Raw genomic sequence first — 17441 nt, forward strand, 5'->3', positions numbered from 1 at the left:
TCAAAGTGATATTGTTTTAATATCGATAAGAGTTTGAACACCTTTAAAACGAGTTTAAGCTTGAGCTCGAGTTTTGCTTCATTGAAGTTGAGCAGAGCTCAAGTTTAGGCAACTCGAGTTTGGCTCAACTTGAATCCAGCTGTAACGGCAACCGCTTCATTTACTGTCTTCTTATTGGGCCTCTACTTTTGGTCTGGGCTGGGCTGAGCTGTGTTGATGCTGAATCAAAAGTTAGGTCTTTAAAGCCCATCACTGTCTACCGAGCCCTGGCGTAGTAAGTGAATTCTATTTAGGAGAAGCACCGGCACTGGCCCAATTAAAAGAAAACACTCCTTGTTCTAAGTTTCGCTTTAAATACTTTAATCGCAAATTTTAATTCCTCAGTAAATCTAATATTTATTTCTTGCATAAATCTAACTCTAAAATTTCATAATCTTTGAAATATTTTTTAAAATATTTGTTTATCTGATAAAAATATACTAATACAATAATCATATAATAAAATGAATTTAAAATTTATATTAAAAAAGACAATGAAGTGTAAATAAAAAACTTAATTAAGATTAAATGTTGAGTAAATAATTTTTAAAATTTCTAGTAAAATAAAAAATAATCTTAATAATTAAAATTCCAATCACATGACATGAGGGTTGTAAATGAATATTAGTAATTTTCTATTTCTCATTTGTTTTCTGGCCTCATTACACTCTTTCTCTCGTAAATTTTAAAAATGATGTTTGTTTTTTTGCTTTTACCCTACTATGTTAATATAATTTATTAATTTTTATGATAAAGATACGAAAAAGAAATAAAAAGCCTTTTATTACTTTGAATGTATATTATAACTAAATATATTTTGCTACAAAACTTTGTTAAGTATAATTTTAATTCTAGGTTATAGTAATTTGAGGATTAACACCCGTTACAATGAATACAGTTCGCAATAATTAGAATTATATTAGAATAATATGATTTTGTCTGTAATCCTACTGTTTTAGTGTAATTCATTGTAAATCATATCAAAATGATAAAATTCCGATTTGAATCCTACTATAGTCTGTCTGTAATCCTACTATAGTTTTAACTATAATTAGCGAGATTATAATTTTTAGAGTGATTAAAATTAGAGTTAAGAGTTTTATTTTATTTTCTCATATAAAGATAACGAATTAAATGATAATTATTTAAGTTAATAAAAAATAATTTATTTATAATTTAATTAAGACAATAAAACTATAAATACATATTTTTTGTATATAATTTAGATATACGGATAATATGTCATCGTTGTGATTGGATAATTTTGAATTAAAGATAAAGTGACAACTAATTAAATAATAATATATCATTTATATACTTAAATTATATAAAAAAATGTATATATTATAATATTAGTATAGGGAAAATTGTCCTCCCAAAAATTGAATTATATAAGAAGAGATTTAATTTCAACTGAACTTTGACCATTAAAAAAACCATAAGCATGTATCTTTGAGAAAAATTGGCTGGGCCGGGTGCGGGATGGGTTCCATCCACTCTCCGAATCGAAAGAATCTTCTGAAAGCTCCACACTCTTCTAATAAAAATGGAGCCAACTAAACCCTAACTTAGAGTCTTAAGAGCTTTCTCGTAGTTGCCTCCTTATCCACACGCAGCAGAAAATGGCTTCTTCTAATGCTCTTTCGTCAGCTGCTATTTTCTGCTCTCCCAAACGGGTATTAATCTGAACAAATTTCGTTAATCAGATGGTGCCTGTTCCTGTAAGTTTAACATCTAAAAAATGCTGTTATGTGTTCATATCATTTCCCTGACAAAATTTAGGGGAATTCCATCTTTATGCGTGCTTGGAGTTGAGCTAATGTACTCCTGCTAGTCCATTACTTTTGATTGCTATTGTATGGAAACTTGGCCTTTAGCACGTTTGCTAAGTTTAATCTATTGTATGGTATTGTATTTCATTTCCTTTGTCTGGAAATATCAGAAAGGTAATTTCATTTGGATAATTCTCTATGTATTTAATTCAAGATCCTTACAAGAAAAATGGTCAACAAAATATGTACCTGCAATGCAGGCATGTTGGTTTTGGGTTGAGCTACATTTGTTACAAATTTTACCTTCTTCGCTATTGCATCCTGAAATTGGCTCTCATTCTATGTTTTGAATTTTGTTCTTTGTCTTGTCATTTGTGCAGCATGTTCCTAGAATTAATGGAGAAATACCATCTATCGATGAAGCAACTTTGGACCACCAAAGGCTACTGGAGAGGTATCATGTCTTGTTTTTCCACCCATTTAAATCTTTTGCAGACACTTTCTTTTTCATTTTATGCTCCCTTTTTATTGTAACATCTTCTTTCTAGCTTGGTATTGGGGTATCATATTATTTTATACTAAGCAAATGCTTCTTCTTCTTTAGATTGCTGGTATATGATTTGGTTGAATGCAAAGTTCAAGGAGATGGGAACTGCCAGGTTAGCTTTTTAAGTTTGGCATGTATGTCTTGGTGTGCTTTAGGTTCCATAATGCTATAATTTCTAGTTCCTTTAATTATTTGCTAAAATGGAAGTTCAGCATATTAGGCTGATAACTGTTTTTCTTCAGCAAAAATGGAAGTTCAAATTTCTGTTGCAGACTAGGTTCTCCCTATCATATGTTTTCTCACACAGTATGATTTCATCTCACTCAGTTGTAAGAACTGTGTCCTCTTGCTTTTTACATGTTTTGACTGCTTCACTAGCCATAATCAAAATGCTTTCAATTATTTTCCCTACCAATTGTGGAACCATGCTGATGAAGAGTCTTCTATTCAAGTCCCCTGCCGTAGTAGTTAAATTGTATAAGCCTTAGGATCAGTGGTTTCTCAACAAAAGTTTTACATGATTCTAAGTTAGTGCGGCATTAGTGAGGACCAGTTTCTGTATCTTGACTGTGGATGCTTTCAAATGTTTTGTTATTTTTTGTTTTTTAAGGGTCTTATCTAACATGAATGTCTGCTGCTGTCTGTGCAATTGTTGTTGTTAACAGATCATATGCTTTACCAGTTGTCTTAAAAAGTCAAGCATGTTTCTCAGAATGTACTACTTTTAACTTGTCGTTTATGAGGAAGATACGATATTTTTATATGATGCTTAAGATCATTTACACACGATTTCTCATTTATTCCATCATGTCATCAGTTTCGTGCTTTATCAGATCAAATTTATCGAACTCCTGATCACCATGAATTTGTTAGGCAACAAGTTGTAAATCAGGTGCTTTTGCTTATTACACTAAATTTTGGCAACTTTTGTCAGAAGCTTGAGTTCAGAGTATTTGAGGCGTAATGAATGTAGGGTTTGCATAAATTTGTAATTTTTTTGTTTTTGTTTCACTGTATCATGATTTATCAGCTCAAGTCTTATCCAGAGATGTATGAGGGATATGTTCCTATGGCCTATGGTGACTATTTGGAGAAGATGTCCAAGTATTTCCCTTTACCCTTTGATTGACTTGAACTTTCTTGCTTGTGAGTAAAATTTGACCTTTCTTTTGTTATCATGTGGATGAATATAGGAGTGGTGAATGGGGCGATCATGTCACTTTGCAGGCTGCTTCAGATTTGGTACGCTTAATGATATTATTTTCACATTTTTACCAGTTTATTACCATGATTTTTATAGCTCTTTTTATCAATTTTCTCTAATGAATTATTATATCTGGTTAATTCTTTAAAGTTGCTTGTTGAAATGGCTTCTAGACTAGTAGCAGATCTTTTTAACGGATAAATCTTGGTCATATATTCTTTGCCAATTGTATGAAAATGGTTTCAGTAGAGTTTTCTATACTACTCTACTTGCAATAACTTCACCAATTGATGAAATTTTGAGTGACAGGCACTACAACCTCATGAAGTGTTGGGACATGAATCTTAAGAACACAGGACTTAGCTCATAATAATTATAATGAGAATTATATGGAACCATAATAAAAGAAATATTTTACATTCTCTATTAACAGGTACTTGGTAATATTTGCTTCACCCTTGATTGGTGTTACTTGGATATCACTTGAACCACAATACAAGGTATCTGCTCCAAACAAGTGGGGTGATTTTTCCCAGGAAAATTTTGAGGAATAAGTATAACATAGCAATAAGATATATTAGTTGAAGAGTCTGAGAAGGGGTTTTGTTGTTTGAAACATATTGTCTTTTTGAGATTGAACAATCATTGACAAAGTGTTGTGGCTTTGGTCGATAACATAAAACTTATAGAAGAAGGATATTAATATTATTGCTCATTTCTTAGTAGTGTTAGGTGGCAGTTCTGGATGTTATGGATCAGATTAGGAGATCATCTCATACTTGACGATGCAATCCTTGTGGGCCCAATCTGATAATCTTGAACTCATGTCATGTTGCGAAAAATAATTCAGCTTTCATGCTTGTGGTAAATGTGACATTCTATAAGCCACCCTAGTTCCATAGTAGTACAGTTGCTTGTGATTGGATGAATTGTATTGTAAATATTATTTCTAAAAGCTTTTAATTCTTGAATACATCATTTAAGGTAGGCAGGCACAAACCTGATGTGCATGTATCAATATCCAAAGAATGGACATCTTCTTTACTTTGCTGGTGTTTGTTAAATTCACATTGTGTTGTCTAATAAATGTTATTGATTTGTTGCAGTATGGTGTGAAAATATTTGTAATAACGTCTTTCAAGGACACTTGCTATATTGAGATTCTCCCAAATGTTGAGAGGTCAAACCGAGGTACATTTGTGGGTTTACTGCTTAAATGTTTGGTTAATTTGATACACTTTGTAGTACACAGTGATAATATGATTTAGTTGCTTTTTATATTGCAAGTGATATCTCCAATTCTGTACCTAGTAAATAGCATTTTTAATCAAGATTTTTTTTGATGGTTGTGGTAATTAAGATTTTCATTTTATTCGGAATGAAATGGATAGAAAGAAAACTGAGACTAAAGCCTTGTATAAAACTTTACTGTTAAATTGTAAACTGAAGGGTACTCTCTGCTCCTGATAATAAATTCTGAGGGCCATAGGGTGTGCAACCCCTTAAAATTCATGATATGCTTTCTGTTCTCATTTCATAGATGAGGTTAATGTTGATTTTTTAATTTAATTCCTGCTGCTGTGTCATGACTAGACTTTTGGATTCCCTTGACCTATATTGACAATGATTAAACCCATATTGCACTGATCAAGGTAAGGCCCCATCTAAATTATTGAATGGAAGAGACTGGATTGAGATGAATTCATGTATTTGGATCTATTTACACCTTCATAAAATGGATTTCATTTTAAGTTTCATATGATGGTTAGGAAAACTTGATATTTAATTTCATAAAAGGTAATGATTTTTTGTACTGCGGTGGAGGGAAATTTCCCTTGAGAAAATGAGTGGTATGTTCACTAGCAGAAGTAAATGCATGCATCTCTATAGTCGTAAGTATACCATGTTTTTTTGAAAAAACTTCCATATTTATCAAGAACTTCAGTATGGATATTAAGCCAGTGACTTGCTTTGAGCTTCAATTCCCTCTTTTTTCTTCTCACTTTTATGTTTAGTGCACTCAAAAGGGGCTGATTAAAAGATACATTAGGTGAAATATGTTTTTAAAGGAAAAGAAGGAAATATCTTGCTTCTTGATTACACAATTTTTACCATTTTGTTTTTTAATAGGAAATGGACGTTAACTTTGTGTTTGTGTCCTGGGCAGTAATCTATCTGAGCTTTTGGGCAGAAGTACACTACAACTCTATATGCCCACCAGGAGGTAAATATCCACTCTTGCACTTCTGGACCTTATCTGGTGTGCTTTCTTTTTAACTCACATATAGAAGGGAAAAAACTCTGAACTTTTAGTGTAAAGTCCCAAGATTTTTTTTAAGGTGCTAGAAGTAGTTGAGTTGCTGAAAACAGACAATTATCTGTTATTTCTTATTTATTTGACCTCAAAATTTTTGTTTGACATTGAATATAATTCAAATTCAAGTGTTGGGAGGAGTGTTTAGTCAGTTGCCAAGATGCATATGATTATGACAGACTATATGTTGTTTTTTGCAGTCATATGTTACAGATTTTCGACAATCTGAAAAATGTGACCACCATTGTAGTTATTAGAGTTTTGTCAAACAAGTTGTTGAATTTAATCCCTCAAACTGATCCTAAACAAAATAAGACTAGGTAGGATCATCCAGACGACCAGGTTTTGTGATATATTGCCTAGTTGTTTGGTAACTTAGGATGATTGGGTGACTACCTGGCATGTTTCTTTGGTTCTTTGGGTTCCATACTGTGTTAAATGTCTCAATCTTTCAGAACTGTCTAACCATTTTCATATACCTTGTGTTTTTTCAAAGATTAACAATGCTTCATTTATGCCATTGCTTCAGATGAGCCTGAATGAGACCAAGAAGAAGAAAATATGGCGATTGTTTTGAAATAAGCAATTGTCACCAAATGGTTACGAGTGATGGTAATGATCAACTTCAGTGTTTTGACTATTTGATATTGAAATGTTTGTGTGTTGCTTTTACTAGAAGATGCAACTTCCTCATAACTGGTTTGAATCAGGAGCCATTCTATTTGGATTTTAAGGTCAGATACCATAAAAAAGGCAGAATTTCTTGGTGATGTTGTGTTTGGCCTCATCTGTATATGCCCTCCCCTTTTAAGGAAACTCTCGTCTGCATTCATATATAATAAGATTCTTTTTCTTTTTCATGTAAACTGGCAATCTCTGCCCTTTGTGCTCAATTGTTTCCTTAATGAAGCTTGAACTAATTTCATTTTATCATTGTTAAGTTTATTCAGAAAGCTGGAACGAAGTTGCATTCATTTATGTGCAAAAGGCAGTTCTTTGCAGTTTGCATTGAAGGTATGGTTTTTACTTTTAAGCAACAGAGATCTTTTTTTTTCTCTTTTTAAACTGTGGCTCAATAAGATATCAACTGAATATTTTATTTCATCACTCCTATTTCAACATCTCATGTCCAATAACATTAAAAAATTAAAAAAATTTATTTTTTCTTTAGAATTTTTTCAAAACGTAACACAAAAAGGCTAATTTTATGCCAAATATAAATGATATAATGCTTGTATATTAAATATAGATTAAAGCATGATCGGTCCTTGAAGAAAATATAGGTTGAGGTAATAACCTATGTCTACCATGCATTTGCACAGACTCCTCCATTAATGCATGAAATACTTCGTGTAATTTATTAAAGGAGTAGGATTTGGAATGACAAACCTCATTGTCCAAGTCACCTAATGCCATTAAGCATATGTTTGCCTTCTTTTCCTCCTATTCACTTCGGTCACTAGAGTCATCACTACCACTCCACATTGCGCCGAGCACCTTCTTATACTTATTGTCTCTTTTGTCTTTTGTCATCCATTTTGATTAAAGACAATCTTGTTTGATGTGATCGAGCTTCTTATAACACATAATATCTTACTTGCCTTTATCGTCATCATCTTCTACTCTATGCCTTCAAAAATTCTTCCCTTTACTTTTCTTGTTTTGTGAGAAAAATCTAGTAAATTTTCTAGCAAGAAGATTTGTGTCTTCTTTTTCCCTGGTTGAATCTTCTTCTTCTTCCTCCTCTCCATTTTCTACTTTAAGAACACCCTCCTTAATCTTGTTCTCTACTTCTCTAGGTTTCCATTTCATTTCGAAGGTCAAGAGGCTATATATCACTCATCCCTTTGCATTTTGCTAAATTCTTTTGATTCTTCTATTGTTATTATCTTTATACTCCATGTATTCGATAATGATCTTGAAATCTTTTTATATTATTGGATAGTTTCAAACTTTTTTCGCAAAACCTTTCAAATTATTAACCAAATTTGAAAATCTCTTATACATGTTTGTTATGTTCTAATTTGAATTTATTTTTAATAATTCATATTCTCTAAAGAATAACTCTATTTTAGATTCTTTAACTTGACTCGTACTTTCATGAGTCGCTTGGAGAATTCTCACACTTTCTTCATCAAATCATATGCGGATACTCAGTTGAACTCTATGGAATCCAATGCAAGAATTCTTTAGAATTCTTTTCATCTTTTTTAGTATTGTCATCTTCATCTTTTGGATCAATTGTTAGGAAGTTGTTGGGGACAAAGTTACCATCTTTCATAACTTGTGATCCACACGCCTAATATGAAATCTCAATTTAATTTTCCATTGCATATAAGAGTCTATTAGTGCAATGTCATTCACTAAGCCCTGTGATGTCCTAGCCATTTTATAGATCATCAAACCCTAAATTCACAAAAATTTCTCTCCTAGGTCCAAACTCTGATATCAGTTTTAAAACTAAATGGCCGATATACTTACGGAGGGGGATGAATAGGAATGTAAACAATTATGGCAGAATTAAAATTTATTTTAGACAGACCAAATTAATGCAAATGAAATATTTGTGTTATGGCAAGAGTTGATTGGTGATTGCCTTTCAGTGTGCAATGATAAGCCTCACATATATGGAAAGTAAATCTCAACAGAATTACCCCTGTAATAATCAGGTGAGTGAATTTGCAAGTGGTTTCTAGGCAGTCCTGTGAAAATCGAGGCACAATGACAAAGCAAATTGAGTTGGCATAAAAAGATTACTTGGCGTACAATACTAATGTCAGCAACGTGCAGCAAATGAGGCTCATTGGACGACCCGAAAACTGAAACTTTATGACAGAATTTAATGGAGAAAACCCAACTATGATAGTAATAAGAAGATTAAAGATAAACGTCAACGCACTTTTCACTCCATCTATTCTTTAATTTATTTCATTCTTTGTTTGTTCTTTTCCTCTTCATCTTCTAACATACTAAGGAGATTACGCACAAAATTAAAAATCGGAACATTACTGCAACTGAGTCTGAAAGCAAATTAAAGAGCTACATAGTTTTTATATATGGAGAACACGCAGCTTTCTTCCGATTACTCCGGTAAATCCTCCTGGTTTTCGTCATTATCTGGCAAATGCACTTTTTCAAACAAGGACATCTCGTTCACAGTAAACGCCATATCAAAATTCGGCAAGATGTCAAACTCATAAGTTGACAGTGCAGGTTCAGCAATATCATTAACAGCCATGGAACTTGAACCCACAGAAATATTCTTCAACATTCCTTGATTCTGTTCAGGGAGGAGTTTGGCCTCAGAAAAACTCAAAGAAGGCGCAGTCAAAGCCAAAAGCATAGGTGAATTCGGGACATTTACAGGAACAGGAGGATTATTATTATTATTATTAACACCTTTTCCAGTGGCCGCCGTGATGGATGGCTCAGCTTTCCGTAAGAGCCATGCAATGGTCTCACCGTCAGTCTTGTAACCCAGTTCGCGAGTCAGCTGAAAGATCCGCGCGGCACACAGAGCGGGCAAACGGATACGCCTGTCTCTGCCTTCCACCCTTATACGGCGATCTTTGTGTGTTTTGCCGGTGACAAGCCTGTTGGTTTTTGAGCTACCGGTTGTGTTTAGAGAAACGGATGGTTTCATGAGTTTTGTAGTTTTCTTTGATGACAAGCCTTCAAGACTCATATCTAGATTGATTTTCTTTGAATGTTACAATGAAAGAAGCAAGACTGCAACAGTGTTATATATATACACATATTGAGAAAAGACAAGAGAGTGAGACATAGCATGCGAGTGAGAGATCTTTTTCCTTTTTTTTAAATGTTTTGTACATAATTTGACCGAGACCAAATTATTTGGTGTAAGCCTGTTGATGCTCCAACAGCAAAAGAGGGGTTTTATGTATACAATGATATATGCCCAAATCGTTTTTAGTGATATTTTTAAATTAAAATTTTAATTTATATAATATAATAATTGTAGAATCAATTATTAGACCCGTAATTTTATCCGTTTAATATGAGTAATTTGAATACACACTTTTAAGGATAAAATAAATACTCAATTATATAATGATATATTATTAAAATATTTAATTATATATTCGAAACTATATACATATAACATTACTCCTTTCCTAATACATTATAATATCTTTCATTTTTGGGCATTGTCCAAATTCTGAAACTATCAAGGCAGGATATATCCCAAATACCTCTTAAACTGCAAATTGTTTTAGTTGCTGCATAGTAAGGCTAAAGGAAGTGAAGTAATTAAGTTAAGAGTGCATTTTTCTGAGACCGTCGGATGTCATGATGGTGAAATCCAGTGGCTAATATCTAGCCATTAATGTTCTTCTTGCAGGTGTGTGATCAGTTATTTTACTACCGTTACCAAGGAATTGAATGTATTATTATGTATTGCTTGGCAATAATTAATTTCTAATACCAGATTCTACTTACTAAATATTCTTTAATTCTGAATTAAATGGTCTATACAAATAATTTGTACTGTGATTTCTAACAATTGCATATTTTAATTCATGTTTTAGTATTTGATTGTTGATTTGGAGATAAAGGCAATAAATATTCTTTCAATTGATTAAGTTATTAGATATCTAGGTATTATTTATTATTTCTTTCCTCTTTGATTACCACAAACTTATGAAAATTATTTATTAGTTCAATTTTCCTTTCAACCCTCAATCTTACAAATTTAATTCATGTGTCACACATTTATATGGAAAAGTCTGTATTACAACATTAATATTGGCAGAAGACAAAAAAAAAAAAACGTATAATCATCCGAACACGTCGCCTCAATTTGTTATTATATAAATTTATGTATACAAATTGAGATGATAACTTATAATTAAGCGATGTAATTATTTTTTTTTTTCAATTTAAAATCTAACAATCAGACACTATCACTTCAATAAGATGGTGAAGTCTGAATAATGACACCAACAATATTGACAATAACTAAGATCAGATTTGAATCAAATTTGTTCAAACTCAAGTTTGAACTCGACTTGAACAAACCCAAAATAAGTTAGACTCAAACGAGCTCAAGCTCAAGCCTAAGAGTTTAATATTTTCTAAATCGATTTTGAATCCAAGCTACTTTCAAGTCTGAAAAATTTGAAACGCATCAACGTGATATTGTTTTAATATCGATAAGAGTTTGAACACCTTTAAAACGAGTTTAAGCTTGAGCTCGAGTTTTGCTTCACTGAAGTTGAGCAGAGCTCGAGTTTGCCTCAACTCGAATCCAGCTGTAACGGCAACCGCTTCATTTACTGTCTTCTTATTGGGCCTCTACTTTTGGGCTGGGCTGGGCTGAGCTGTGTTGACGCTGAATCAAAAGTTAGGTCTTTAAAGCCCATCATTGTCTACCGAGCCCTGGCGTGGTAAGTGAATTCTATTTAGGAGAAGCACCGGCACTGGCCCAATCAAAAGAAAACACTCCTTGTTCTAAGTTTAGCTTTAAATACTGTAATCGCAAGTTTTAATGAGATATTAATTAAAATAAGCAAAAATTTTTTCGTTTATATCTTTTTAGGCAAACACACAGTAGTTTTACTTTTATAAGTAAATTTTTTTGTAACTCTAAAAATACCCTCCCAGCCCTGTAGCTGTAGGCGCTGGAAGGAAGGTGTGATGCACGCGGTGCGTGCGCAGTGCGCGCGGTGTGTACGGTGCGTACGTAGTGCACGCGGTGCGTGCCCAGTGTGCAGTGCGTACAGAATGCGCGCACCCTCATATAATATATATAAACAACTGCATGCACACTTTTATTTATATATATATATATATATATATATATATATATATATATATATATATATATAATATTTAAAAAATATAATAAATAAATAAATATTAAATATTATAATATTTAATAAATATAGATAAATAATAATAATAATTTTTAAATATATATTATATTATTATATATATTTAAAAATTATTATTATTATTTATATATTATATTAAATATTATAATATTTAATATATATATATATATATATATATATATATATATATATATATATATATATATATATATATATATATATATAAAAGAGAAAGACTGCACGAGTGCGCGCACCCTTCCTCTTTTATATATATGAGAAAGGGTGCGCGCACTGCACACGCACTGCGCGCACCCTTTCTCTTTTTTTTTTATATATATATAATAAATATTATAATATTTAATATAATATATAAAAATAATAATAATAATAATTTTTGAATATATATTATATTATTATATATATTTATTATATTATAATATTATATATAATATATATTTAAAAATTATTATTATTATTATTTAGGTATATTATATTAAATATTATAATATTTAATATAGATTTATTTATTATATTTTTTAAATATTATATTATATTATTTTAAATATATATATATATATATATATATGAGGGTATACGCACTCTGCACGCACCGCGTGCACTGCGCGCACTCCTCACGCACCGCGCGCACCACACCTTCTTTCCAGCGCCTACAGCTACAGGGCTGGAAGGGTATTTTTGGAGTTATAAAAAAATTTGCTTATAAAAGTAAAACTACTGTGTGTTTGCCTAAAAAGGTATAAGCAGAAAAATTTTTGTCTATTTTAATTAATATCCCAGTTTTAATTCCTCAGTAAATTTAATATTTATTTCTTGCATAAATCTAACTCTAAAATTTCATAATCTTTGAAATATTTTTTAAAATATTTGTTTATCTGATAAAAATATACTAATACAATAATCATATAATAAAATGAATTTAAAATTTATATTAAAAAAGACAATGAAGTGTAAATAAAAAACTTAATTAAGATTAAATGTTGAGTAAATAATTTTTAAAATTTCTATTAAAATAAAAAATAATCTTAATAATTAAAATTCTAATCACATGACATGAGGGTTGTAAATGAATATGAGTAATTTTATATTTCTCATTTGTTTTCTGGCCTCATTACACTCTTCCTTTCGTAAATTTTAAAAACGATGTTTTTTTTTCGCTTTTACCCTACTATGTTAATATAATTTATTAATTTTTATGATAAAGATACGAAAAAGAAATAAAAAGCCTTTTATTACTTTGAATGTATATTATAACTAAATATATTTTGCTACAAAACTTTGTTAAGTATAATTTTAATTCTAGGTTATAGTAATTTGAGGATTAACACCCGTTACAATGAATACGGTTAGCAATAATTAGAATCGTATTAGAATAATATGATTTTGTTTGTAATCCTACTGTTTTAGTGTAATTCATTGTAAATCATATCAAAATGGTAAAATTCTTATTTGAATCCTACTATAGTTTATATGTAATCCTATTATAGTTTTAACTATAATTAGCGAGATTATAATTTTTAGAGTGATTAAAATTAGAGTTAAGAGTTTTATTTTATTTTTTTCATATAAAGATAACGAATTAAATGATAATTATTTAAGTTAATAAAAAATAATTTATTTATGATTTAATTAAGATAATAAAACTATAAATACATATTTTTTGTATATAATTTAGATATACTGATAATATGTCATCGTTGTGATTGGATAATTTTGAATTAAAGATAAAGTGACAATTAATTAAATAATAATATATCATTTATATACTTAAATTATATAAAAAAAATGTATATATTATAATATTAGTATAGGGAAAATTGTTCTCCCAAAAATTGAATTATATAAGAAGAGATTTAATTTCAACTAAACTTTGACCATTAAAAAAATCTTAAGCGTGTATCTTTGAGAAAAATTGGCTGGGCCGGGTGCGGGATGGGTTCCATCCATTCTACGAATCGAAAGAATCTTCTGGAAGCTCCAGACTCTTCTAATAAAAATGGAGCCAACTAAACCCTAACTTAGAGTCTTAAGAGCTTTCTCGTAGTTGCCTCCTTATCCACACGCAGCAGAAAATGGCTTCTTCTAATGCTCTTTCGTCAGCTGCTATTTTCTGCTCTCCCAAACGGGTATTAATCTGAACAAATTTCGTTAATCTGATTTCATTTCAAATTGTTTACTGAATTGTAATGTTTTCCAGGGGAGTCTGGTAAGAAGACAGCAGAGTAATAACCAGAGAGTAAATTATAGAAGATTTTCTGTCCGAGCAGCTGCAAAGGAGATTGCCTTTGATCAGAACTCCAGAACTGCAATGCAGGCCGGCATAGATAAGCTTTCAGATGCTGTTGCTTTGACTCTCGGTCCCAGAGGTATTAAAATCCTTTCAAGTTGCAGTTTCAGTGGAACCTTAGGGATTTATCTAAAGGATTTTTTATCTTTTTTTTTGTAGTTAGTGAGGAAGCCTGTTTATTTGTGAAAACTTAATTTAATTTTATGCAATTTGAATGGCTCAGCAGGAAATGACCGAAATTACTGAAGGATAACTGTTTGAATGTTTTAGCTATTTCCTTGTAGTATTCATTTCTTCCAACGAAGAAAATATTTTTTTTTATTGTTCTGTGTTAATCTTTGTTACCCTTGTTCTCTGGAATCGTGAGGATAGTCTTCTTTGTTTATTATCTTGTTGAATTGCAATGTGTCTAATTTCGGCATATTTTTTCTATTTTGAAGGGAGAAATGTTGTTCTGGATGAGTTTGGGAGTCCCAAGGTTGTTAATGATGGAGTAACAATAGCCCGAGCAATTGAGTTAGCTGATCCCATGGAAAATGCTGGAGCTGCTCTTATTAGGGAGGTTGGCTTCAAATTTTTTAAGTATTTTCCATGTTAGTTCTGAAGTTAAATGTTGCTTTGCCTATCCATTAAATGAGAGGTGACATGTTTCTGTTTGTCTTTAAGGTTGCAAGTAAAACAAATGACTCTGCAGGTGATGGGACAACGACTGCCTCAGTGCTTGCACGAGAAATCATTAAACTTGGGCTTTTGAGTGTCACCTCTGGTGCAAATCCAGTGTCAGTGAAGAGAGGAATTGATAAAACCGTACAAGGGTTGGTAGAAGAGCTTGAGAAGAAGGCTAGGCCTGTAAAAGGCCGTGAAGATATAAAAGGTATTTTGCTAGCTTGTATGATGATTCTATTGTCATCTCATGAGTTTTTATCCGAACATTTCTTTGTTTCAGCAATGACAGCATTTACTTATTATTCTTCTTTATAGCTGTTGCTTCCATTTCTGCTGGGAACGATGACCTTATTGGGACAATGATTGCTGATGCAATTGACAAGGTTGGGCCTGATGGTGTGTTGTCCATCGAATCATCATCCTCATTTGAGACTACCGTGGAAGTTGAGGAAGGAATGGAGGTCTGCATCTTTTTTTTTTTTTTTTTGGTTCTTTTGAGTTGGAAGTGGTATTATTTTACTTCTGGTCTTGATTCTAATATATGTGCTCCTGTTCTTCCCATTCATCTTGATATGCAGATTGACAGAGGTTACATTTCCCCCCAGTTTGTCACCAACCCAGAGAAATTAATTGTAGAATTTGAGAATGCTAGAGTGTTGATCACAGATCAAAAGATTTCAGCTATAAAGGATATAATCCCCTTGTTAGAGAAGACTACACAATTAAGAGCTCCTTTGCTCATAATTGCTGAGGATGTCACTGGTGAGGCTCTGGCTACACTTGTTGTGAACAAGCTACGTGGTATCCTTAATGTTGCAGCTATTAAAGCTCCTGGTTTTGGTGAGCGAAGAAAAGCCCTTCTTCAAGATATTGCCATTTTGACTGGTAAGCAGTTTTATGCAAGTTAAAGATGATTCCTCTCATTATTAAATTGTATCCCTTTAATCTCTGTCTTTCTCCTTTTGATTTCCTACATGAGGTCTTAGCTCATCTGTATAGATTAGTAGTTGTGGTTTGATTGCAATTTGGTGATTACAAACACATTCTTAAATGGATTAGCAGTAAGTTAGTTAGTGACATTTGAATATGGTACTTAATTTGTGGATTCCTACTTAATGTTATCCAACAAGTTGTGGAGCATGCTTGCTATAGCTACAGTTCATGTATTGGGCCGATGCAACTTTTTCTTTAGCAAGACTTTCTATTTCATGTTTATGTAAATCTTACATGATCAACTCATTCTGTATTCAGGAGCTGAGTTTCAAGCTAGTGATTTGGGCTTGCTCATTGAGAACACCTCAGTTGAACAGCTAGGTATAGCTAGGAAGGTGACCATTGCCAAGGACTCAACCACCATTATTGCAGATGCTGCATCAAAGGATGAGTTACAAGCTAGAATTTCTCAGCTGAAGAAAGAGTTGGCTGAGACAGATTCTGTATATGACACAGAGAAACTAGCTGAGAGAATTGCCAAATTGTCTGGTGGAGTTGCTGTTGTTAAAGTGGGAGCTGCAACAGAAACCGAGCTCGAGGACCGTAAGCTCCGCGTTGAAGATGCTAAGAATGCAACTTTTGCTGCCATAGAGGAAGGGATTATACCTGGTGGTGGTGCTGCACTAGTTCACCTCTCTTCTTATGTTCCTGCAATTAAGGATAAGCTTGAGGATGCTGAGGAGCGGCTAGGTGCGGACATTGTGCAGAAGGTAAACACTGTTGCTAGTTGATAAATAACAGATGCTGAAATTGAATTTTAGAGAGATACTTCCATAATTTTTTATTTTTTATCATGTGATTGAACCTGTCGATTGATTGATGATCAAGCATTTTGAGATTTATGCTTTTAGTTTGGCTGATCATTATGTTTAAATGTAGGCTCTGGTGGCACCTGCATCACTGATAGCACAGAATGCCGGAGTTGAGGGTGAGGTTGTCGTGGAGAAGTTGAAAATCAGTGAATGGGAGATTGGCTACAATGCCTTGACAGACAAGTATGAGAACCTACTGGAAGCTGGAGTGATTGATCCAGCAAAGGTGGCAAGATGTGCATTACAGAATGCAGCATCAGTGGCAGGAATGGTCCTCACCACCCAGGCTATTGTTGTGGAAAAACGAAAGCCAAAAACTCCAGCAGCAGCTCCCCCACAAGGCCTTATGGTATGATCTCTTTGCTAGGACTTATCGGAAGCAGGTTAGGGTTTTATTGGTTTGTTGAGGTGAACAAGATTTTACCATTATCGATATGAAGACATGCCTTTTTTGTAATGAGATTGTTGTTGCAATGTAGTCTACGATAGCATTGTGGCATCATAACATTAATGGAGGGTTCCGAATATATAATAATTCAAAGAGATGTACAAATGTCACAAAAGTTTCAATTTATAAATAACGTGGTGTTTGCTAAAATATACCAGAGTAGAATAATTTAACATTAGATGCAATTAGTTTGTTGGAAATAAGAAATTTATTTCAAATCAGCACGTGTAACATTAACATAACATACAGGTGATTGTGAAAGAAATAAACCGTTTTTCGTATTGTATGTTTAGAGAAAATGTGTTAAAACATGTTTAGGAATACATACTTGTAAGAAGAACGAACTTTCCACCATCCTCTAATGCTAATTTTTTCTTTCGGCCCTGCCGTATCGCATGCCGCGTTCCTAATTAGTAAATGTGTTTTATTATACGCATATTTTGTGTTACCCTTCCTTCTTAGACGTGTTTATTCGTATTTTTAACC

The 17441-nt window shown here is 32.4% G+C and overlaps 3 protein-coding genes across 6 annotated transcripts; 2 read left to right on the forward strand and 1 right to left on the reverse strand.

Moving 5' to 3' along the window:
- The first annotated feature begins 1541 nt into the window (after positions 1-1541).
- LOC123226103 (OVARIAN TUMOR DOMAIN-containing deubiquitinating enzyme 9-like) lies at positions 1542-6909 on the forward strand. 4 transcript variants are annotated; one of them, XR_006504275.1, is made up of 10 exons: positions 1542-1715; positions 2192-2265; positions 2416-2470; positions 3176-3250; positions 3389-3462; positions 3552-3600; positions 4669-4753; positions 5730-5786; positions 6406-6488; positions 6818-6909. XR_006504275.1 is itself a non-coding variant. In XM_044650582.1 (9 exons), the coding sequence occupies exons 1-9, from the start codon at positions 1662-1664 to the stop codon at positions 6417-6419; spliced, it is 537 nt and encodes a 178-aa protein (XP_044506517.1). In that variant the 5' UTR covers positions 1545-1661; the 3' UTR covers positions 6420-6806. The 4 variants fall into 4 exon arrangements, 2 of the variants coding, with proteins under 2 accessions (XP_044506517.1, XP_044506519.1); XR_006504274.1 differs by lacking the exon at positions 6818-6909 and adding an exon at positions 6587-6806; XM_044650582.1 differs by lacking the exon at positions 6818-6909 and having other exon boundaries at positions 1545-1715; positions 6406-6806.
- A 2049-nt stretch (positions 6910-8958) lies between these two features.
- Positions 8959-9561, reverse strand: LOC123226298 (transcription factor TCP8-like). Its single transcript, XM_044650813.1, has one exon. The coding sequence runs from the start codon at positions 9559-9561 to the stop codon at positions 8959-8961; it is 603 nt and encodes a 200-aa protein (XP_044506748.1).
- Positions 9562-13715: 4154 nt separating this feature from the next.
- LOC123226104 (ruBisCO large subunit-binding protein subunit alpha-like) lies at positions 13716-17105 on the forward strand. Its single transcript, XM_044650585.1, has 8 exons — positions 13716-13875; positions 13947-14115; positions 14477-14598; positions 14703-14910; positions 15018-15163; positions 15281-15587; positions 15954-16405; positions 16575-17105. The coding sequence occupies exons 1-8, from the start codon at positions 13822-13824 to the stop codon at positions 16860-16862; spliced, it is 1746 nt and encodes a 581-aa protein (XP_044506520.1). The 5' UTR covers positions 13716-13821; the 3' UTR covers positions 16863-17105.
- Positions 17106-17441: the final 336 nt, after the last annotated feature.

This window comes from Mangifera indica, chromosome 9, assembly GCF_011075055.1.
Source record: "Mangifera indica cultivar Alphonso chromosome 9, CATAS_Mindica_2.1, whole genome shotgun sequence".
Taxonomy (NCBI): domain Eukaryota; kingdom Viridiplantae; phylum Streptophyta; class Magnoliopsida; order Sapindales; family Anacardiaceae; genus Mangifera; species Mangifera indica.